Genomic DNA, 24,479 nt, shown 5'->3' with positions numbered 1-24,479 from the left:
CTGGATTTCTCAACTATAAAATTATTATTTTTATATGTTGTATTCAATAATTAAATTTAAACCATTTACATTCTGACAACTGATTAGATGGCTTTTACCAAATATGGATTTTCAAATGAAAAGTTCTTATTATTTTCTCTCCTTTTCTATTTTTATTATAAAGTACTTTAAAAACTCTTAAATATTTTTAATGAAAGATATTTTTAAAAAATTGCTCACATATATGCATATATATTTATATTATAATATAGATATCTCAAAATTATAAAAGACATATTTAAAATATCTCAAATAAAAGATTTTAAAATGGGTCTTTCATCATTTTGAGATATCCATGTTAAAACATAAATATTTACATATACATTTGAGAGATTTTGGTTGAAATCCTCTACACTGATAATGCTATTATACTATAAATACTCACATACCTATCTTCTTACTAAATGTGGCAGCTAATAAAAATAAAACATATATGATGGTCTGCTGTTATTTTTCTTAAATGTTTTTTTTTTGAGAAAGTATCTTTCTTAATGTTGGTAACAATGATTAGTTAGAATTTGGATGGATATGCTTAGATAATAAGTATTCTTAAGATCTGTTTGTTAAAAAACAATTAAATATAAATAAACTTTATGTATTGATTTTAGTTTGAAATTCAATTTTTAAAACGGTTTTAAGAGATTTAATTTTAGAATTTCTCAGTTGCTGTAGAAAACTGCAGATTTGAACGTTTGAATCTGTATTTGAGTTTATGATAGTCATGTGCACAAAAAAGAGAGTTTATGATAGTCATTAAAATCTACAGAAAACCGTACAATAGTTATGAAATATAGTTATAATAAAAGAGTTGGCTAATTAATTAATTAAAGTTCGATATGGTTAATGTTACTTAAAACAAATACTAATATAAGAACAAGACAGATGTTTGAATTGTATTGGATGGAGAGGTTAAGGGGGTTGCCGACTTCGACGGCCGACACGCGCTGACAATACATGCATATGTCGGATCTTAAATTACAGTAATACCTCTTCATTAATATTCTTAAAATCACTTATATTAATTTCTTTTTCATATTTATTTTCAAATGATTTGTTGTCAACCTCAACCATGTTCGCTATTTTCAAATTATTCTTTTTTTTTAAGATGCCAAAACTTGTAGTGATCATAATTTATTCAGTTTTGGGATATATTCCAAAATAATATTCCAAACTTAAAAGCTAAAATTGTCGTTTCTTTATTTCTAAGAAAGAAAATGAGTTATCAACTAATAAAAGCACACAAGTTGATGTTCACAAACCAAAATTTTGTTAGTATATTAATAATAACTACGCACGAGGTGTTTGCTTTAATTTGTAAGAATATTATAAATTCATAATTAATTAATAATTGTTGGATTTTAAAAATTATGGTCCCGTTATATATTATTATTTGACTATTATTGTATTTGTAATACGAAAGGAATACTAATACATTCCTATATTAATTTTTTTGTTTCATTGTTTATTTGATATTGTAACCCAAATATTATAGCTATTTCTATTATTGTATATCTAATTCTATTTTGGTGGTCCTTAAAAAAATTAGAAAGGATGTTTACTCAATCTATTAGTTCATTTGTATTGTATTTTATATATATATTGAAAACAATTTTATAATGGTTATTGGAAAATAAATTAGTAAAAATCAATTTTTGAATACATGTATATTTTTGAATCAATTTTTGTTTTGAATTTTGTTTAATGATTAATTTAGACAAAATATGTTTTTAGTTAATTAGATTGGACCAGTTGCACAAAAAGTAATTAGATTGAATCATTTTCGTATATTTTAAATCTGGTCCAAACATATAATTTTTTAAAATATAATGGACTTCAATTTTTGTAATAACATAAGCCCATTATTTTTTTAATATAATTCTATTCATATTTTCAAACAACATTATATTTCTTTTTAATTATGTTATTCTTGTTTCCAAACATTCCCAAAGCTACTTCTAAGATATAATATTGCAAAAATATGTTGTTTATTTTTTTTCATGTCACTATTAAGTATCATATATGTGTCATCATATAATTAATCATGTTTTTACCTACCATCATATAATTAATAGTATTTTATATGTACCATCATATAAATAATCATATATATTATATTTTAAAACTTAATATGATACTTTATGTGGTGTTCCGTAACCGAAATAAGAAAATTATTCTCCCTCTGTTCCTTAAAGATACATATTCTAGGAAAAAAAAATTTCTAGAAGATTTATTTTTTACATTTTCAATGCATGTTTTATTAATTAATTGCAAACTTCAAAAATATTAATTGCACTAATTAAATTTTTATTAGCTTAAAATTATGGAAAGAAAATAAACACAAAATATTATGTAAATTTAATATGTTTTATTAAAATGTGTGAAAACTAGAATAGGAAACAAAGGGAGTATGTTTTATCAAATTTCAGTTCCAGCCTTCCATGACCTTAGGCCTAAGTCAGATTGGAGTCATTGGGCTGTGAATTTCATTTTTCCAATCCAATAGCTTAAAGTCAAACAAACTCGTTAGCTAATAGATCCTACTAGAGATGTCAAACAGGTTTACCTATCCCGTTCCGTCCCGTACCGTAACGGGTTAGTCATCGAGCGGGTTACAGCGGGCCTGTCCCGCACGGACTGCGGTCTTCAAAATACCGGCCCAAACCCGTACCGCAAAATATATAGGCCTTCGCGGGACGCCTCCTTATCAACTCAAGTATAAGAGTTGTGTAAGAGAGTTGAAGAGAGCTCATTTAGCTTCACTAAAGACTTATCAAAATCAATGCCACAAAGCTCCGTTTGTGCTTGCGTTCTTGAGTTAAAAGCCTTCTTTTGTTATCAGCATAAGCTTTTGTTGAGTTTGAATCTGATTGAATTGTTATCTTTGTAATAAGTTGGCTCAAGTGTTTTATGTCTTCATCAAACCATCTCTCTTTTTAATTATTTGGATTGCAAAGAAAATCGTGAATCACTTTACCAAATTATACAAGTGACGTGTTATACAACTAATTTTTCTCCTAAACAACACCACTGTAACCAAATTTAATTTAAGAAAAACACCACTTCACAATACTGAAAACAAAACCAATCAACTTAAACAAGAAATATCACATTGTAATAAAGCAATTTATAGTTGTGTCTAATAAAAAGAAAAAACCAAATCAAAACAACACCAGAGCTCGAATCGTCATCGCTGGAGCTGGAGTCGTCATCGCCGGAGCTCGAATCATCATCACCGGAGCTCGAATCATGCATCATCGCCGGAACTCCTTATGTTTTATGGAGGGAAAGTCACAAAAATCGTTTTCTCTCTCTCTCTCTCACTCTCTCTCGCTATCTCTCTCTCAATGTTTTAGGCGAAAGCAGAAATGGGGACTTAGGATTACGGGTCTTCAAAATCCCGCAGGTTAAGCCAATCCCGTTTTCGACCCGTCCCGCTTTTGACCCTCCCGCTTTGAACCCGTCCCGCGAGGCCCGCAATTATGCGGGCTTACCAAATGGAGGCCTAATCCCGCCCCGCAGAAAGCCTTTACGGGCCAGGCCTGCGGTCCAGGTCCTTGATTGCCATCCCTAGATCCTACTAATGCCACCGTCACCGATACAATACTACAGAGCGGATTAATTCATGTTTGTAATACGAACACTTTCTTGAATTCAGGAATGCGTTATGCGTCTCCCTCAGTCAGAACATTCTCGTGCTTCAAAAAAAAGTAACGCTAGAGAACAAGGAGAGAGAGACATAAAGTAAGTAAGTTGGATCAGATCAGACTTAACTATAACTGTGTCTCACGTTTGTGTTTTTTTTCATCAAAGAAATAAGATTTGATGCCATGTTCAGTTTGAGAAGAAACAAAGAAAACAGGAGTATTGTGTTTCTGAACGAGTAAATGATTTTTTTTGTAACAAAACGAGTAAAGGATTTGGTAACACAAATGTATGATCTTTCAATCTTTCAAATGTTGTTGAATCATCTTTTGTCAAAGACTTGTATCGTTTTTTTTTTTAACATTAAGACTTGTATCTTTAAAAACGTTTAATTTAGAATAAAAGCATAGGTCGAAACACTTAAAATTCACTTTTCATCAAATATATATTAGAATCTATACTATTAAAAGGGAAGCATTCTTAAAAAATCTACTTATGCAAGGTTGTTTGGACTTATTAGTTAGACTAACACCATATAATTCAGCCTATTTTTAAGCCAAAGTAATATTCCATACATCAACTCATAATTTCCTTAATGTACAAAAAGAGATATTGTAATTAACAACGATATTTTACCTAAAAATTTTATTATTATTTTTTTAATACAGAAAATAACTTAAGGAAATAGTCATAACAAACGGATTAATATTAATGTACATATTTTTAAATATTAATGTCCCATTTTAAAAATAATTTATTTATATATGTAGTAGAAAACAATATTAAATTTTGATGAAATCTTATTAAAATTTGCATTTTTTTTTATTTTTAACTTGAATTTGCATAAACTGGGTTTTAATATTGAACTAGGTCTGATTTAACTCAAATTCGGTTTTTAGCACAACTCAGAATCAGTTAGAAGAGCGAGTCAGGATCCGACTGGTTCGATCGTACGGTCCGATCAGATTTTCAAAACATTGGTTAATACAGTTCAATAATTAAAATATATATTTTTATTAATGAATATCTTTACTACTAAAAACATACATATCATCTTTAAATCTATTTCAAACAAATCTCACACTATAAAAAATAATGAATAATAAAAACATTAAAAGTCAATAATGTGAAACAAAAAAAAATTATACTAAATTTAAAATTTATTAAAGATTAAAAACCTCAAACCCGCGCTTAAGAAGCGCGGGTCGAAATCTAGTCTATTCTATTAAAAAGGAAGCATTCTTGATAAATCTACTTATAAAAGTTGTTTGGACTTTTCCTTTTTTTATTTTTTGGTCTTTCTTATATATTATATGTTATCCCTATTTAATCTCACTTTGTTATCAGCAAAATAAATATTATTAATTGGGCTTTGGGTGTTTAACTTAAAAAAGATAATTTAACTGATACAACCCATTTAGAAAAGAAAATTATAAATCCAATTAACTTTTGTTATAGAAAAAAAAAATTAACCAAATTAACTTTAGACCCTTTTTTTACAAAATCCCAAATTATGAAGACCATTTTATACATAAATACGTATAAATGTAACATTATTTAAATTGTATGGATTTCTAATAATAAAATATCTGTCACAAACTGATTTTTTTTTGAAAAAATTTGATAATAGTTTGATAGAAAATTCAAAAAGGAAAAAATATAATACTTGCTTCACTATTTTGGTAGATTGATAATTAATATATTTATAAATAAACTTAACAATATTTGTTAAAAGAAATTTCTTATACAAGTCAAATATATATTAATATATCAAAAATTTATAAAACAAAAAACAAATTATATTTTTTCTCAATGGGTTAATAACGGTTTTTTTGATTTTCAAATACTTTTACTATATTCATTTTATTATATTCTATTCCACTATATATGAGTTATTAGATCTTATGTTTCGACCACAAGTCTGATTTGGATATAAAAACTCAATGAAAACATTGTACCCGACAGAAATAATAATAATAAAACAGTTTTAAATATTTTAGATATCTAATAATAAACATAAATTTATTTAATATTTGAATTTACGGTCACCAAAAAAATATCTGTGCTTCTTAAGCGCGGGTAAAAATCTAGTCTTCTCTATTAAAAGAGAAGTACCATTTTTATCTATTATTTAGAAGTCTACTAGGACCATTTCATTAATCACTTAATATGACATAATAATTAATAGGAATACTAATAATAAATTAATTTTAACTATAAATTTGAATTTTATTTTCAGTTACAACAAAATCTGCTAAGAAAAATCTAACAAAATCCTACTAAATTTTTAAATAATTTTTATTAAATATTGCATTAATTAATTTCGTAATTAAGTAATATAATGCTTTCATTTAAATAAATTATCATCTACCACTAAAACAGATTCAAATTTGTTAATCAAGTCAAATTTTTTTATACAAATGAAGTTATTAACATATGTTAAAAATTTATTTCTACAGCTATATATTTTCAAAAATCATATGTTGAAGAATATTTTTTATTTGATTATTTTAAATTATGAAAACTCGAAAACGTAATAAAAAAAGGTAAAATGTATAAAACAAACCCCTATATTAAGAAAGTAATAAGAAACTTAAACAATAAAATTAAAGAGTTATAAAATACATAACACTAAGATATAAATTGTATATTTAAATTTATATAATAATATCAAAATTAAATATTTATAAAATAAAAATATACCCGCACTATGTGCGGGATAAACTCTAGTTAGTGAATTACTATAACAGTTTTGGCCTTTGGGTCTAGGGACGGACAATGCAGAAGCTGAAAATCTTTTGAAACCGAAATATAGATATGTTATATCTTCTCTATTAAAAGAGAAGTACCATTTTTATCTACCATAAGAAAGTCATACTAGTCTTATTAGGTCAATTTCATCAATTACATTTATTTAATTATTTACATTAATCTATTAAATACATAAAGATATCAATAATAAATCAATTTTAACTGGAAATTTAAATTTTATTTTTAGTTATAACAAAATGTTGAAAAAATCTAACAAAATCTTCCTAAAAATTTAAAAGATGTTATTTAAACTAATACCATTGATTAATTTCATAACTAATAATATATACTATTCTAAGATAATTTAAATAAAATTTTATTATAAAACAAAATAAAATAAAAATGTATGCTATTTTTTCAAATTTTATAATTATACTCTATATATTATTTATTAAAGGAGATACCATAAAAAATCATACTAGGTCTATTTCATCAATTATATTTATTTGATTATTTAAATTAATTAGTGTTTAAAAAATTATTTAAATTAATCTATTTAATATATATATATATAAATTATATAGATATTAATAAATAAATTTTAATTGTAAATTTAAATTTTACTTTTACTTATAACAAAATTTGCTGAAAAAAAATCTAACAAAATCTTAACAAAGTTTTAAAATACTTTTAAATTAATACAGCGATTGATTTCATAATTAATAATATAGTATTATTATAATGTATTTACTTATAAATTCACAAAATAAACTAAAATAAATAACATAGAAATATAAATTACGTTAAAAATATATAATTTCTATAGTATAACTAAATAAAATTTTAAAATGTATTGTATTCAATCTGTTAAAATTTAGAAAAAATGAAGGAGATTCTCAATTTGATTATATACTATGAATTTATTTTACCAAACTCAAAAATATATTAGTATATAATAACATTAATAATAAAGTAAAATATATAAAACAAATCATTATACATTAATAATATCGAAATAAGAAACATAACCAATAACATTATAGATTTATACAATATATAACACTAAAATATAAATCATATCTTTAAAATATTTGCAAAAATATTTATTATATATTTTTAAAATGATAATCTATCTGCACGGATCTGCGGGCGAAAATCTAGTATTAGGATATAGTATTGGTTAGTTAGTTGAAGGTCTCCTCTACGAATTTATTTAAGAGACGTATAAAACAAGTCATTATAAACTATAAAGGATAATTGTCCACGCGTAACAATTTAAAGAAAATATAATTTTAAGATGGTCTTCCGCAACAGAATTGCAAGGACAGGTTCATCTAGGACGTTTAGAGATCATTGTGGTTGATAATACAGATTTACTGTTATTTGTATTTAATTATAAAATTGAAAGAAAGCAACTTATTAAACACACATACAAATGAAACTGAATTAATCATATGAGCATTCTCTATCTTTGGTACTACAGGAGACAAAATCAAATGAACTTGAACCAGAAAACTTTACCTAATCCATGAAAAGAAAAGGCAAAGATCATTTGTAAGAACCCACATGGTGAAGAAATCAACAGAGATTTTGATTTAATAAGCAAAAAGGTTAGAAACCACCAGAGCTTGCTTAGGAATCAAGTTACTGTTATATAAACAATAACATCTCTCTCTCTCTCTCTCTCTCTCTCTCTGGCTTTTCATATAGCAGAAACAAACGCATCACTAAAGCGACCTCTAAACTTTACCAAATTTAGATAAATAAAAATAAGTTGAGAAAGATAAAGAGAAAGAGACATAAACTGAAGAATCATGGAAGAGGAGGGAGATGCGGAAGAGCAATCACTTAAACAGGAAGTCTCTATAGCAGAATATGTGTCACTTTCACTCTTGTCTTCAAAGCAAAACCAGCACCACCAATACCACAAACCTGATCATACCTCAATCCCAATACGGGAGAATTCATCCATCAGAAGATGGGTTCCCTTCAGATACCTATAGGCATGAGAAGCTCCTCATTGTTAGATATGTCCTGCGGATATTTGCTCAAAGAGTTACAGGCAAGTTTGTTATATTATATGCTTCTTTCAAGTAAAATGGTTCATGTAGTTAAAAGAGTATTGTGACGTAAGGATGCTCTCACTGTTTTGTACACAGATGATATGGGATGAAGTTGGAGAAGATAAGTTTGAGAGAGAGAAAGTGTTACTCGATATTGAGCAGGAATGTGTAGAGGCTTACCGTAGAAAAGTTGACCATGCCAATATTGCAAGGTCTCGTCTACATCAAGAGCTGGCGGAATCTGAAGCTGAACTCACCCATCTTCTTTTGTGCCTCGGTGAAAGATCAGTACCCGGAAGGGTAAAATCTTCATTCTAAAACAAAGCCAAGACTAGGCAACATTTTCAGATAACTTATGTTGTTGTCATTCTTTATACAGCCAGAGAAAAAGGAAGGAACACTGAGGGAGCAGCTGGATGCTATTGCCCCTGCACTGCGTGAGATGAGGCTGAGGAAAGACGAGAGAGTGAAGCAGGTCAGGTCTGTTAAAGGGGAGATTCAGAAGATTTCAGCAGAAATAGCAGGAAGATCAACATATGAAGAGTCATCTACGAATATAAAGATAGACGACAACGATCTTTCTATAAAGAAACTGGAGGAGTATCAGAATGAACTCCATAGACTCCATGATGAGAAGGTACATATGTAATATTCTCTCTGTTTAAAACTGATACATGTTTTAGATTTTTTACACATGTTGATAAAACATTTTAAGTTTCAGTATTAAATGCATAACTTTTTTGTGATTATTTATTTCTCATAATTTTATAGTTATAACCATAATTTTTTTGTAAATGTAATTAAAATTTTGTTGAATTTATAATTAACCATTGTTAGTTGATATAATATGCATTGAAAATACAAAATGCATCATTTTGAAAACATTTTTTTCTTTCTAAAACATGCGTACTAATTTGGTAACACAACGATTTGTGGGTTGTGGGTTGTGCCTTGCTTTAACTATATAAGACTGTTCTGACTTATCCATTATATTGTTTTTGTCTCACCAAGAATGAAAGACTGCAGAAGGTTGAAATATATATATGCGCCATTCGAGACCTGTCAGCAACCTTGGAAACAGAAGCATCTATGATCATAACAAAGATCCATCCAAGCTTGAATGATCTCTATGGAATATCCAAAAACATCAGTGATGATATCTTAAAGAAGCTTAATGGCACTGTTGTGTCTCTTGAAGAGGAAAAACAGAAGCGCCTTGAAAAGGTTGAAGCTAAATACACATGTTTTTAATACATTTTCTAGCACTTTTAGTCAAGAGACTCACATATTTATGAACATGTTACGACTGGCAGATTCACCATCTTGGTAGAGCTTTATCGAACCTGTGGAATCTAATGGATGCATCTTATGAAGATCGTCAGAAGTTTTCTCACGTCATTGAGTTACTGTCATTCGAACCATCAGACGTGTGTGCTCCTGGAAGCATTACATCTGGCATAATTCAGCAGGTACGTGTATATACAAAGGTTGCATACCAATGATAGATGACGTAACATAATTACCTTTACTTTCATGCAAAAGGCTGAGGCTGAAGTCAAGAGACTAGATCAACTGAAAGCAAGCAAAACCAAAGAACTTTTCCTCAAGAAACAAAAGGAGCTAGAGACTACATGCAACATATCACATATGGAAACTCCATCAACAGAAGTGGGAGATATAATAAACCTAGTAGACTCTGGTGAGACTAACTCTAACCTTCGGCAACTGCTTCATGTCTTGTGTATATACCTCAAACTCATTGCAGAGTTTAATATTGATCTATATTAAAGGTGAAATTGACCACATTGAGCTTCTTAATGCCATGGATGAAAAGATAGCGAGAGCAAAGGAAGAAGCAGCAAGTAGAAAAGTAATAATTGAAAAGGTGGATAGGTGGATGTTAGCACGAGATGAAGAGCGTTGGCTAGAAGAATATGACCAGGTTTTGCGTTACACTATTGCTCTTCTGCGACAACAGCTGCATTTCATCTCTGTAGTCTAACTCATGCAACAAACTCTTATCTTGTCACAGGACGAGAACCGATACTCAGTAAGTAGAAATGCTCATAAAAATCTAAGGCGAGCGGAACGGGCACGCAAAGAAGTCAGCAAAATCACAGGTAATAGAAACAGAACAAATGACATTTGGACATGAACATGAACATGTATATACATCTTATTCTTAAGCTTTAGACTTAACATACTATGATGTTGACACCAGGATTAGTGGAATCAATATTGGTAAAGACTAAGATCTGGGAAGCAGAAAGACAGAAGGTCTTCTTGTACAATGAGGTGACACAAATTTATGCCTACATATAATACAATCACTAATGCATTGGATCCCATCAGAACTCTATGTGGTTAAATGTGATTGGAGAGTAGTATTTGGTTCATTCAAAAAAAAAATCAATAAAAATATCCTTTTGTGGCTTCTTTCAGGAACCTCTTATTGCAATGTTACAAGAATACAGTAATCTGAGGCAGGAAAAGGAGGTGGAGAAGCTAAGGCTCCGGGTTAGTCTCTCTCACAAATATGTGAAGATGAATTATATATCTCTACTTGAACCTGCTTGACTATATATTGATTCGGCAATGCAGGAAAAGAAAAAGATCATTCCACCACCTGTAGCCCAGCAAGATAACTTTTATGTGGCAAGACCAGCTAGTAGCAATCGCCGTATCTCGAACCGAAGCATCAATGGTGGATACGGCAGTGCAAGTCCTTTAAACAGAAAACTTTCAAGAGGATTCAACAATAATACTAGTTACACAGCTCTTGGCACATCTTTAAGAAGAGAGTCTTCAGTGATCATCAAAAACACATGGCCTTAGGCGCACAGTCTTGCTTCTTGGCAGCATTCTCCGTGATGAAAACAGAGCTTCTGCTGTATCATATTGTCTCCCTGACTTCATTTGTGTGTGTTTAAATTCGAAAACAAAATAAAAAAAGGTATTATTATCCTGTAACAAGACTTGAGTTATCACTTTCAGGACCAAACATCAATCTGTCTGTTTCATTATGAAAAACACAATCTTGATGATGAGGCGTAGATGAATCCACTCTTTGTTTCGCTTAGAGTTATTCATATATTTTCTTTGAACAAAACTTAGTGAACCTTTAAGTTCATCTCACCTCTAAAAACCAATTATAATGCCACATAAATTAATAGATAAAAACAATTAAATAATTTTTAAAAATCAAAATAGTTAAAAATAATAATAATAACGCCAATTTTAACGACGTTAAAAACGCCAACTAAACCCTAAATCCAAACCGTAATCTTAAACCCTAAATTCTAAATACTAAACCTAAACTCTATACCCTAAAACCCAAACCCTATACCCTAAATCCAAACCGTAACCTTAAACCCTAAACTCTAAACCTTAAACTCAAACTCTATACCCTTAAACCCAAACCTAAACCCTAAACCCAAATCCTATACCCTAAATATAAACCCTGTACGTTAAAACCTAAACCCTAAACCCAAATACTATACCCTAAAACCCGAACCTAAACCTTAAACCCAAACCCTATACTCTAAATCCAAACCTTATACCTTAAAACCTAAACCCTAAACCCAAACTATATACCCTAAATTCAAACTCTAGATCCTAAATTCTAAACCCTAAACCCTAGATCTTAAATCCTAAACCCAAACCTTAAATCCTAAATTTAAACCATAAACCATAAATCCAAACCCTATATCCTAAACTCAAATCCTAGACCCTAAATCTAAATTGTAAATCCTATACCCATATCCAAAACTTAAATATTTAGATTAATGTTGATATTGTTCTTTTAGAATTTAAGGTTTGGATATAGAATCTACAATTTAAGTTCATGATTTAGGGTATAGAATTGGGTTTAGGGTTTAAGGTTGAATTTAGGGTTTAATGTTTGGGTTTAGGATTTAAGATCTAGGGTTTATAGTTTAGGGTATAGGGTTTGGGTTTAGGGTATAGAGTTTGAATCTAGGGTTTAGGTTTTAAGGTATAGGGTTTGGATTTAGAGTATAGGGTTCGGGTTTAGGGTATAGGTTTGTGTTTTAGGGTATAGAATTTGGGTTTTGGGTTTAGGTTTTATGGTATATGGTTTGGATTTAGGGTATAGGTTTGGGTTTAGGGTTTAGGTTTGGGTTTTAGGGTATAGAATTCGGGTTTAGATGTAGGATTTAGGGTTACGGTCTGGATTTAGGGTTTAGTTAGCGTTTTTAATGTCGGTAAAGTTGACGTTATTATTATTATTTTTTAATTATTTTGGTTTTTGAAAAATTATTTAATTATTTTTATTGCTATCTCCTAAAATAACCCATATAATATATCAAATGTAGTATATCTCTATAATATTATTTGAGAAATCAGTTTTTTATGTGTCGCATTCACGTTAATTTTTAAAATGATTAATTACAGTGATATCTTTAGTGAATAAAATTTATTATTAAAATATCATTATTAATATTTAATTAACATTTTTAATATTTGTTTCCAAATCTTTAACAAATATATAACATTTTAAAAACATGTAATTTAATAAAATCGAATTTCCTTTTATATAACTCAAAAACTAAATTTATATAAAAAGACAATATGTTTTTCCTAAATCACGTTGGTTAAATATGTTTTTAATGACATTAAAATTTATAATATCACATTACTAAAATAAATACATCAAATTAATCAGAAATATCTTTTTAAGATATTTTTTTCTTATTTAGAAATTTGGTCATGTTAATTAGAGACATTTTGTTGTAGGATATAATTTTTTAAATCTTATTTATAAATTTTTATGTTACTTGAACATCATAATTACTTTTTAATTTTTAAATCAATAATTTTCCTCTATAATTAAAAATTCTCAACCAAAAATATAGGAGATATGGATGTTCATATCCCTTATATACTAAAGCACAAGTCACTCAACGAATCAAAACTTGACATGTGGAAAATATTTACAAAATAAAAAAATAATCAATTAAAAAAATAATAGTTGGAAAAAAATAACTATCTAACGGTTTCTAAATAACAATTCCACAAATCCACGATCTTGCTCCTTTGTCCATGATCTTTTTTCCATACTTATATATTTCTCAGATCTGGAAACAAACATCTGAGAAACTCTCATCGATCATAACAAAATTAAAAGGTCTATACTCTTTTTAGTTTCAAAACTCTAATCCATAATTTGAGGCGTAGAAAACAGATGCCACCAACCCATATTCCTTCTATTTGTACGGTTTCACTGACTTTTGGAGAGCACTACATATATTTATCAAAACCAGTTTAAAGCTTGGAAGGTTCTAGAGTCAATTTGGTAGATTTGCATTGCTGGAGATATTCAACCAGAAACAAAAAGATTTTGGATAAAAAAGGAGGAAGATAGAAAGAAGACGTGGTGGGATTAGAAGAAAGGCTTTGGATAAAAGGTGAATACCCTTCCACTAATTCATTACTAAAGAATCGACTTAATTATATTGTTGTTTTCCTGTACAATAGGTTGAAAACATCCTTCAGACTACGTGAGTACTTTGCTACTGCCTTAGAGTTTTAGTTTTTCAAATATTCAGTAAAAAGTTTGTTTATGTACAATTAGGACAAGAGAAACATGACCTGTTTAAGATGGCAAAATCAATATTTCATTGGAAGGCTGCTTAAATTCTAAGACAAAATTAACATAGGTATGTAGTAGCAGCTACGTGTTTGTATTATTGTAGTTCTTGCAGTAACTTTGTTTGTATTAGCAGCTACGTGTTAGTAGCAACTTTGATAACTTGATTGTTTAACCGTTTGATTTGCTTTCATGATATGATGTTTCTCTGTTACATATGATTCTTACTGTTTACAGATGGAGATACTATATAAATGACTAGATGTAATAAACTAAGAAGCATAGATTGTATGTTAAGAATTAGGAAAATATGGAAAAAGAACAAGACATAAAAGTAAAACAGGAAAGCATCAAAGTAATATTTGTATCCAACAAGCTAATTAAAATAAATTTAACAAAATTTAAGAAAATCTAATTAATTATAATGTGTTAATACTTATCTCCTGATAAATCAAAGTTACATGTCATTTTTAATTATATGTAATTAAACATTTATTTTACTTTTATTTGTAAGCCAAAAATACTCCCATGCGTAGCATGGGACCAATACTAGTCTTTATATAAATAAACAACTAATTCTTTTAAGTTTGAACCATAAACATAAATCTTTCAATATCTAAGAATTTACTTTATTCACGAAAATTATATTTTCTCTGTTAAAAACACACCCGTCTTTTTGGTATGGAGAATTAATTCATCTTTGAATAAATGAAAAATCAAACTGAATATCATAAAATGACTATATACAAAAGAAGACTTCAAATAACTTAGTTAACTAAACATTTTATGGAGGCAGCATTTATAACATGTAATAGAGCCAGCTAAAGCTTTAGTATTTGTAATTTTTGGTACTCTGCCAAAATTGATATTTCAGTTCAGAATGTGGTTTCATAAAACTTTTACTTAGTGTTGTCTTCACAAGAGAAAACCAAATATTTTATTTACAAGAAATTTTTCTAAAACATTAGATAGCTTTAATTGAATTTATTTTTATGTGTAATTTTTAAATGTAAAGTTATATTTTAATAATGAAATTTTAAACTGATTTTAAACAATATTTTTCAATTTTTCAGTTTTATTTTTTATAAATTTTATACGTGAATTGTGATAATAAAATAAAAACAAAAAACAAAATTATAATTAAATAACCATACAAGAAATAAGAAACTAACTACATCCAATTAAAACCAAACTATAATTTTTAGCAACGAATATCATTTCAAAGTAATATTCTGCAAAATCGAGTACATTTAAACATCACAACTCAATAAATCATAATTAACATGCTTAACTAAAATAATATAAAACTAAACTAAACAAAAATAAATAAATATTATGCATATTTTATTTTCATTTATTTATTTATTTTGGATCAAGTATGCATATTTTATTGGAGAATTGCATTGTATAACCTTCAAACATTTAATAATTCGCTGGATAACTAAAAAAAAGTTGATTGTGATATTCAACGTATTTTGTGTGTTATATACCAAAACACCCTTAACATCTACTGTCTCAACCTCTTCAACTTTTGTTTTCTGTTTTTTTTTTTTTTAATTTCCAAAGATCTCTTAATTAATAAGATTGTTGACAAATTTCTTCACATCTAAAGCCGGATCAGTCGGAAATTGAAACGCGGTCTCTTCATTTTCATCAACAAAGATTTATTTTTTCGTACTATTTTACATTGGTGTTCAATTAATGTAAATGGAATAGACTACATCTTCCATACTATTTGTGGAGGCTTCATATTGTGTCTTATATATAAAAATAGCATATTTCAATATTATATTATTATATTTGGGTTTAGAGTTAGTGATTAGGGTTTAAATTTAGTAATTAGGGATTTGGTTGTGGTTCAGTATTTACGGTGGGGTTGAAGTCCTATACTATTTCGACGATTTGGAATAGAACACTCGTAAACTTTCAAACCATGTGACTATACATTTCAAGTTGTTTGAAGCACAATCAATCTGATCTCTCATAGAATGAATTAATGCTATTCCTTATATGATATGTTACATTCATTTTTAACCATTTATTTTACCGTCTACAATGCATATATATGTGGTAAATAAGTTTATGACGTGTGTGACATTACACGAGGAAATAGCAAATAGCTGTGTTTCATTTGTGTCGTACAATGTCATTCTTTTTTTTCTTTTTTTTTACCGGATACTTACAAAGGATAAAGATATAACCGGATGAAATGATCGTTAAATGTCAATGAGTTAATTATGTCAAAATCATTAACATATTCTTGATTTTTACTTTGAATTTGGCTATACAGCAAATTAACCCTATTTTATTTAAAATACCTAAACAACGTTACAAAAATAGGCACGATCCGAATACGGTGACTGTTTGGGTTGTACGTAAAAGTTAAAAGTTACAAGATATTTTAGGAGACATCTTGTTCGTTTTCATTTCCACTTGAACATTTTTATTTCCTTTCCTTTTGTGTGTTTAATGGTATAGATTCTTGTCGTCATATCTCTAATTTCCTTTTCATTATTTTTCGTAAGGTAAATTACAAAATCAATATGCAAAACCTACTTTTCACATAAAGAAAAGTCTGGCCAAACTAGACTGGTAAAAGTAGAAACGTTTTAATGAGTTAAGACTCGGGCTGATATAAAGTCGTAAACGAGTTGCCAGATTTGCTACTTTACTATTTATGATATATCTAAAGGAAATTATTTAGCTTCCTCTTAAGATATAAATGTCACATTATCATATAGTATGGTGTGAAAAATGCCCTTACAGAAAGTCAACGTCACTAACAATAACGAGACATTAAGCCAAAACACGGGATGTAGATCCAAAACTGTAGGCATTAAATCAGATAATAAGTGAACCCTGTGTAACAAGATCCCCGCAAGTAACGAAAAAAGAGATAATAAAAAGGGCAAAAGAGGAAATAATACAAGACGTGTCACGATCTTAACAAAACCTGTAATCGCCACCGTCGATTGTAGCGTTTGCAGCCACCGGAGGAATCGCGAAATGCCACAACCTCCCGGCGGCATGAACTCTGTACTTCCGGCATAAAAACTCGTTGGCGAAAGTCTTCTCCACCCTCCTGTTAACATCGTGCAAGAACACGTGAGTGACTCCAGGCTTCTTCCTGTTCCTAGCCATAACCGCCGCCGAGTAAATCGCCGCCATTCTTCCCGGAGCTTCGGCGAAGTAGCCTTTAGGAGCGTCGACCATGATCAGATCCCACTCCGTATCGTAGAACTCATCAGGAAGTCCGGTGAGAGCGAGCTTGCAACGCTCGTTCCCTCGGAGATAAGATTTCGCCGGGAAACAGCTCGGCTCCGTTTTGTAAGAGCGTAGAAGCCTGTCGGCTTCTTGTAGCTGCGTCCTGTAACGCACGTGATGCGCACGGAGGAAAGGAGAGTCTTTGGTCACTTTCTGGAACCACTCGAGATCTTCCTCGAGGAACAACGTTTTGCCTCGTGGGTTGAGAGAAGCCCACATGAGCGAGTCGCGGCCCAGTCCGAAGACGAGGAAGTTGGCCGGAGCTAGCTCTTTCAAGACGTTGAAAGAGATCGAGATCTCGGCCATGTTCTGTTGCGGGACCACCGTGGAGGTCGCGTAGTGGACGATGGCTTGGAGCTGGATCGGTGTCGCTGCGTAATCAGCCGCGGCGGCTACAGCTCGGCTTTTGGCGCTGGCGGTGGAGCAGAGGAAGAAAGCGTCGTCCGCGGCTCGTAAGAAGCTTGTGAAGAGTAGAGCGCCGCCTACTAGACCGGCTAGTAATACGGTGGTGATGATCCATCGTTTCTCAGGTGGGATTAAGTTGCTCATCTTTGATCTCAGATCTGACTTATTCTTTTTGTGTGTGTTTTCTCCGGTCAAGACCTCGAAGTGAGGATATAGAAATGTAAATAGAGTTCTTGATTGGGGAGAAATGAGTTAGAAAAATTTTGTGATATTTTTCCTAGGAAGAGGGCGTTTTGTTTAGTGACACGTGTCCGTATCCGACCATTCAAGTAGCTTTAGTTAAAGTAGATGATGTGAGCAAGACATGTAATTCTGGTTCATTCAGCTGACATATGATATTTTATTCAAATATGTCTTTTCGTGCCCACGTTGTCCTGCGAGAGATAACATTTAACAAGATAGTCCACTCCCAAATAAAATAAGATTTGTCACAAGAAAATATCAAGCAAACCCATTCATTTTGAAGAGCAGGCCAATACATTACATTACATCCTGTGCTATTTTATTTTCCTTAAATGTTTTGCAAAAGTTTGTGAGTTTTGATATTTCTTGACACAATAGTATAACCAATCATATAATGTAGTGTGTGTTTGTGTATATATATACTAATCAAATTAAAAATGGCAGAAGAAACTTCAACGGTCGTAAGTCATACCACTTCTTGAAGACTTGTCAATTGCTTATAATGTCCATTAGATATGGAAACAAGCTCTCTATGACTTCCCTTCTCCACAACTCTTCCTTTGTGCAACACAGCGATCGTGTCTGCTTTTCTTATGGTCGAGAGCCTATGAGCCACCAGCACCGTGGTTCGTCCCTTCATAAGCTTGTCAAGCGCCTCTTGGACCAGTTTCTCCGAGGTCGTGTCCAAAGCACTCGTTGCCTCATCAAGGAGAAGCACTGAAGGATTCTTTAGAACAGCCCTAGCGATAGCCACTCTCTGTTTCTGACCACCTGATAACTGCACTCCCTTTTCACCCACGTGCGTCTTGTACCCTTCTTCCATCCTGCTTATGAACTCGTGCGCGTTCGCAGCTTTCGCGGCTTCGATTATCTCCGCCTCCGACGCGTTCTCGTTCCCGTACTTGATGTTCTCGTAAATGGTTGTTGAAAACAGAGCTGGTTCTTGCTGAACTAACGCTAGCTTCTTCCGCAAGCTACGTAGGTTTAGGGTTCTTATGTCTTTCCCATCGATACAGATATTTCCTTTGTCTGCATCATAAAATCTCATAATCAGACCGATCACCGTGCTCTTGCCCGAACCACTAGGTCCCACGACCGCAAGACTTTTCCCGGCTGAGACTCTTAGGTTTAGGTTTTGAAAAATGGGAATATCAAGTCTTGCGGGATACGCAAAGCTCACGTTTCTAAATTCTATATCTCCTTTGATCTGAGTGACCAATCTTGAGTTAGGCTGATCTGGAGGTATCTCAGTCTCTCTATGCAAAACCCTGAAAACCGAGCCGAGTGCTTGCGTGCCCTTCACGATATCTGGTGTCAAAGCAAGGGTTTCCGCTACTGAGAAAGCCGTGACGATCAACACCATGAAAGACTTGATACTATCCGAAAAATTAGTCTCCTTGTGCTTAATCAAAACCGAGACGTACCAGAGACCAAGAGCGTATGAACAGAAGGCAAGAAACTGAGAAAAACCATATCCAATTCCAGAGATATGGCCTCTCAAAAAGGAACTCTTGGTTGGTTTGCTTAGCTCACAAGCAAACTGCTCTGAGATCTGCTTTTCAGCGCCAAAGGAAGCCACAGTTCTTATATTCTCAATAGCCTCACGCGCCACTGAAGTTGCCCTAGAGTAAGCCCTTGTATAATCTCCTCCAAAGCCTTTTAGAAACAGTTGCTGTAACAACATATTTCAAGATTCAAGATTCAGAATATGGTTGACATGATCTTTGTTTTTGTGTGTACCTCGGTAAGTGCAGCAGCAATGAGAAGAGGGAAACAAGAAGTTACTACAGCTGCAACACGCCAACTGTAGTAAAAGGCTATTGCTAGTGCTGTCACTGTAAGAGAGAGGTTCTGAACTATTGTCGAGAGGCGATCAGCTAGAGCACTCCTCACCAAAGTAGCATCGGCAGCCAAGATTGAAGTGAGCGAGCCAGTGTTGTTCTCATCTAAATCAAACCATCCAATCTCATTTGAAAGAATCGCTGTCAAAAAAGACAAACATTCAAGAAACTCTTTCTCAAAGCAAATATGTTTAACTTAACCAACAAGGAGCTGGTCTAGTCGGTAAAACTCTTCGATTACCTAGTAGGGATTTAAAGGGTCATGGGTTCAATTCTCGTTGGAAGGAGTCTACTCTAATAAATAGAGTTAATTTAAAATAGTATAAGCCTCGTCCTAAAGGATGTACGGGCCAGAACCTCTAGACATTCAAAAACAAAGTGTTTAACTTGTATGATTGGTGTTTACCTGAAAAGAGGGATAAGCGCACCCTGGAAGTAAGACGCTCTCCCATAAGTGTGTAGAAGTAATGCTGAAGGAGATAGATAGGAGCTGTTACAACTGCAATCCCAACAAAGACAATAGCTACCTTTTCAACATCACGTTTGATCACACTAGGAGAGGGCGAATAAAACGCGGTTAAGACATAAGCAATCCCCATGGAGAACAATGGAGTTTGTGCTCCAGCAAGAACTGCACCAATTGAGCCAAGTAACGCATATGGCCACTCTGGAGCATTCAGCTTTATTAGTTCCCATATCGTTGAAGACGAGCTTAAATCTTCTCCATTAGAATCTTTATCAGTCTTCTCTTGGACTTCCCTGAAGCTTGAGGTCCTTCTTGAGCTAGAAACTCTTCTTGAACTAGAAGAACCAGCTTGAGACTTACCGGTTTCCGACATAATTGATCTAGGGTTTTCTTGAGGCTCTGTCTCTTGGACATTCACAAGAGCCGCGTAATCTCCTCCTCTTGAAAGCAGTTCTGAGTGGCTGCCAGTTTCCACAACCTGACCATTTCTCAATACAACAATCTTGTCCACATTACGGATGGTGGACAATCTATGAGCAACTACTAGTGTTGTTCTTTTCTCCATAACATTGTCAAGTGCTTGCTGCACAATCTTCTCTGACTCAGCATCAAGTGCGCTTGTTGCTTCATCTAATAGTAGTATCTTTGGATTCCTTAGAACCGCTCGAGCAATAGCAATCCTCTGCTTCTGTCCTCCTGAGAGCTGAGTTCCTCCTTCCCCAACCTATTACAATGGTTAGAACAATAAGTAAATATATGAAAAAAGACTATGCAAGTTTAAGTAAATACCTGAGTATTGTAACCATTAGGTAATGATTTAATGAAAGAATCTGCGTTGGCTGCTTTAGAAGCTTCAATGATCTGATCCATATTAGCATTTTCTTTACCAAGAAGAATATTGGAAGCTATAGTTGTGGCGAATAAGGCCGGTTCTTGGCTCACTAAGCCCATCTGCTCCCTCAACCAGTCCAGCTTCAAGCTCTTGATGTCCTTTCCATCCAAGAGAATCTCCCCTGAGTTAGGTTCATAGAAACGTTGTACCATTGATATGATTGTGCTTTTCCCTGAACCACTTGGACCGACAAATGCAAAAGTCTTGCCTGAAGGTATAGTGAAACTAAGATTCTCAAACACCATGTTTGGTCTTGAAGGATAAGCGAAAGACACTTGATGAAACTCAATCTTCCCAGCTACATTTTGCAAAGTTGTTCCGTTGTCTAATCTTTCAGAACCTTCAAGAGTCTTGTTTCCTATCATTCTGAATATATTTGCAGCAGCAACTCTGCCTTTGGAAATAGCTGATATGCTTGGCGCGGCTTGACCTAAGGCACTGGAGACGCAAACAAAATGATTTGTAGTAAGCAGTTTGATGACCAATCAGGAAATATTTTTAGGGTTTTTGGACTTACAATCCGCTGAAAATGACATTGAGGATCGTTGTGAAGGCTTTTGCGCCGTTTGTTTTGCCGTGGCGTACAAGAAGACTAGCGTACCACAAAAGCAAAGCCCAAGCACAAAACAATAGGCTATATGTTAATCCAACTCCTAAGCCTTTAGCAAGACCGCTTCTTTTACAGAGTTTCAGAGCTTTCTTGAGAGAGTTTGAGTAAGTGTTTACAGCTTTCTCTTCTCCTACAAATGCATACACTGTTCTCACCTGTGAAATAACCTGAAGATCCATACACAATTAAGTTTTCCACGATCAGTCCAAGTGTTAAGAGTTGAATAAGAAGAGATTTAGGTCTTGATAGTTTCTTTGTGTTTTGTTTTGCATTTAATACACAATCAAGCTTATACAAAACTCCTTTGTTAATAGTAAGCAAAAGTAGCAAATGCAAGTGAATGCGTTTGAAAAAAAAAATTGTTTATGAAAAATATAATATATTAAATGTTCAAAAAAAATATATATATATAATATTTACTGTTGTTTGCCTTCACATTTTGAAAAAAAAAAGAGTTGTTTATGACAACCTGAAAATGTTACTATATCTTTTACTATTTAAATTTTGTTGGTGGAAACGTTTTGCCCAAGTAAATAAAGAAGTTAACATTTGACACAATCTCAGCGCTGTTATGTAAACAAACCTCTTCAGCTACTTTGCCTGCATCAGCATAAGCAGCTTCGCTCTTTTCTGAGATGGTAGACATGATTATAGCGTACCCTCCACCTGCAATTGCTATCAATGGAACCACTGCTAACGTGAGCAGCGTAAGTTGCCATACCGACAAAAAACCTACCACAAATCCGGCTACGAACTGAGATAGATACCGCAATACATGGCCTGTCTGATACATAACAAAACACTTTTCATTAGTTACATTTTCTGTCCATATAAAGTTAATTCATTTACTTGAATGAGTACCTTATCACCAATTGCATCTTGAACCAATATAGCATCACTTGAGATGTGGAAAATGAGATTTGAATCTCTAGCTTCTGTATCAAAGAAAGTAATGTCTTTTGCTAAGATTGCTTTGAGATAGTTTATGCGCAATCTAGCTGTTTGTCTTTCCCCTGTTTGCGTCCAACATGCAACTCCTGCCAATAAACCACTCATAACTCTATTTTAAAGCTGATTTATAATATAGATTACTAGAAATATTACAAGACGATTAAGAACACTGGTAACACATAAAAACATAACAATCAATGTAGCAAGAAACTAACCAATCCAGGCTGATAGAAAAGTGACCAGTCCTAAGTAGACCAAGTCTAGAGCATTCTGAAAAAGACAAACACTCACCAACTTTCATGAGCTTATGACCATACATCAAATGAGAACATAAAGATTTTCATTCTGAAAGAGACCTTTGAAACGCGGGAAGAGAGGGCTTTAGGATCTGTAGAAAGATTGCCAAGAGAGTCTAGCATTTTCCCGAAGAAGACAAAGAAGAGAGGAAGCGTAGCGCCAAGAGTACACGCTCCTAAACCGCCTAGAATCATCAGAAAGCAATCAAGTTTATCTGCTGCGCCAAACAAACCCATCAATGAAACAGAGTCTTTCTTCTTTGAGTCCGTCTCAGTATGGATGTTTCCACTAGAGGAAGGTTCTGTGCTATCCATTGTCACTGAGAACAGAGACCAAAGAGAAAAGCACCACTGAAGAGCGAATAGATGAGCAGAGAGGGTTTTAAGGTTGTGTGTTTCTTGTGGGGAAAGCAAAGATGAAGGGTACAACGGAATTTACACAAAAGAGCCATCTCCCTCACTTATTTAATGTATAGTGTTAATAAGGAACTCTAATCTCACCTATAAAGCGATCCTTCTAACTGTTTTTGACAACTAAGAGTTAAAGCTTTCACAGAATCATATTAATGGGGGAAGGCTATGAGCAAGCATAATAGGTTGGTGATCATATCAATGTCTTATACATAATCATTGTGGAGCCACTCATTTTATAACGTTTTCATGTGAAAGGATTTGCATATATGTGGTAGCTATTGATAACACAATAAAGTATGGTTTGATATAGTAACATTATGGTCATGCATGATTTTGGTAAATGAATTTAATATGACTGGTCTGAAACTAATGGTGCTACGAACACAACACGCAGCTGCTTTTGATTCGTTGATTTTACACTATCTACACTTTATGAATGGTACATGTCATATTCAGTGCTGGTTGTTAATAATGTTGTGAGAGTTTTTACTCACTGGTAGTTTTTGTTAACACTTTGGTGTTCACTAGCTAGAAAAGTGAAGCAAAGTAGACGAGACCAGTCTTTCACGAGTACGACTTCCGGCGTTGATGTTAAGTATACATCCCGCTGGGAAATTTTCCGAGAGACACTCGGCGTTGATGTTAAGTATACATATAAACGTGATGGCTAAGCAATACAACTTAGATCATCTCCAAAAGACACTCTGTTTCGAAGTTTCTAAAATTCTATATTGGAAGTTTAAATGTGTTTTTCTCTAAAAGTAAAACTTCAAAACTATATATTTTATACTATGATCCTTATATTTGTCATAATTCATTTAAATTCATAAAAAAATTGTAAAAAATAGCACATATATAAAATATTACAACCATATTAATTAATAAAATGTTACATTTAAATATAAGATTTAAAATTGTGTTAAAAATATACAAGATTTTAAATAGAAATACATAATTAATATTATGCTTCAAGCAAAATATCGTATTATTCCAT

At 32.2% G+C, this 24,479-nt stretch overlaps 3 protein-coding genes across 3 annotated transcripts; 1 reads left to right on the top strand and 2 right to left on the bottom strand.

Annotated features, from left to right (window-relative positions):
• The first annotated feature begins 8,278 nt into the window (after positions 1 to 8,278).
• Positions 8,279 to 11,548, top strand: LOC106364658 (65-kDa microtubule-associated protein 8). Its single transcript, XM_013804187.3, has 11 exons — positions 8,279 to 8,494; positions 8,592 to 8,795; positions 8,875 to 9,132; positions 9,507 to 9,719; positions 9,809 to 9,964; positions 10,038 to 10,194; positions 10,286 to 10,437; positions 10,528 to 10,615; positions 10,717 to 10,790; positions 10,938 to 11,012; positions 11,097 to 11,548. Exons 1-11 carry the CDS (start codon positions 8,411 to 8,413, stop codon positions 11,328 to 11,330), a joined length of 1,695 nt encoding a protein of 564 aa, XP_013659641.2. The 5' UTR covers positions 8,279 to 8,410; the 3' UTR covers positions 11,331 to 11,548.
• Positions 11,549 to 16,814: 5,266 nt separating this feature from the next.
• On the bottom strand, positions 16,815 to 18,075 carry LOC106367302 (probable methyltransferase At1g27930). Its single transcript, XM_048740131.1, has one exon. It carries the CDS (start codon positions 17,914 to 17,916, stop codon positions 17,047 to 17,049), a length of 870 nt encoding a protein of 289 aa, XP_048596088.1. The 5' UTR covers positions 17,917 to 18,075; the 3' UTR covers positions 16,815 to 17,046.
• A 146-nt stretch (positions 18,076 to 18,221) lies between these two features.
• On the bottom strand, positions 18,222 to 23,509 carry LOC106367303 (ABC transporter B family member 13). The gene is made up of 9 exons (XM_013807043.3): positions 23,132 to 23,509; positions 22,991 to 23,045; positions 22,686 to 22,861; positions 22,408 to 22,608; positions 21,732 to 21,991; positions 21,112 to 21,652; positions 20,263 to 21,046; positions 19,756 to 19,997; positions 18,222 to 19,687 (listed from the first exon to the last, which is right to left on the bottom strand). The coding sequence occupies exons 1-9, from the start codon at positions 23,384 to 23,386 to the stop codon at positions 18,482 to 18,484; spliced, it is 3,720 nt and encodes a 1,239-aa protein (XP_013662497.2). The 5' UTR covers positions 23,387 to 23,509; the 3' UTR covers positions 18,222 to 18,481.
• Positions 23,510 to 24,479: the final 970 nt, after the last annotated feature.

The sequence above is a fragment of the Brassica napus genome, chromosome A9 (genome assembly GCF_020379485.1).
Source record: "Brassica napus cultivar Da-Ae chromosome A9, Da-Ae, whole genome shotgun sequence".
NCBI lineage: Eukaryota > Viridiplantae > Streptophyta > Magnoliopsida > Brassicales > Brassicaceae > Brassica > Brassica napus.
This window is presented reverse-complemented; position numbering and strand designations above follow the sequence as displayed.

Coding starts and splice junctions, on each gene's coding strand:
- LOC106364658 (XM_013804187.3), top strand. CDS start 8,411: ATGGGTTCCCTTCAGATACCTATAGGCATGAGAAGCTCCTCATTGTTA. Junction 9,720..9,808: donor AACAGAAGCGCCTTGAAAAG/GTTGAAGCTAAA, acceptor TACGACTGGCAG/ATTCACCATCTTGGTAGAGC. Junction 9,965..10,037: donor CATCTGGCATAATTCAGCAG/GTACGTGTATAT, acceptor TTCATGCAAAAG/GCTGAGGCTGAAGTCAAGAG.
- LOC106367302 (XM_048740131.1), bottom strand. CDS start 17,916: ATGAGCAACTTAATCCCACCTGAGAAACGATGGATCATCACCACCGTA.
- LOC106367303 (XM_013807043.3), bottom strand. CDS start 23,386: ATGGATAGCACAGAACCTTCCTCTAGTGGAAACATCCATACTGAGACG. Junction 22,862..22,990: donor TTTTCTATCAGCCTGGATTG/GTTAGTTTCTTG, acceptor GTTTATTGGCAG/GAGTTGCATGTTGGACGCAA. Junction 19,998..20,262: donor GCGCTTATCCCTCTTTTCAG/GTAAACACCAAT, acceptor CTTTTTTGACAG/CGATTCTTTCAAATGAGATT.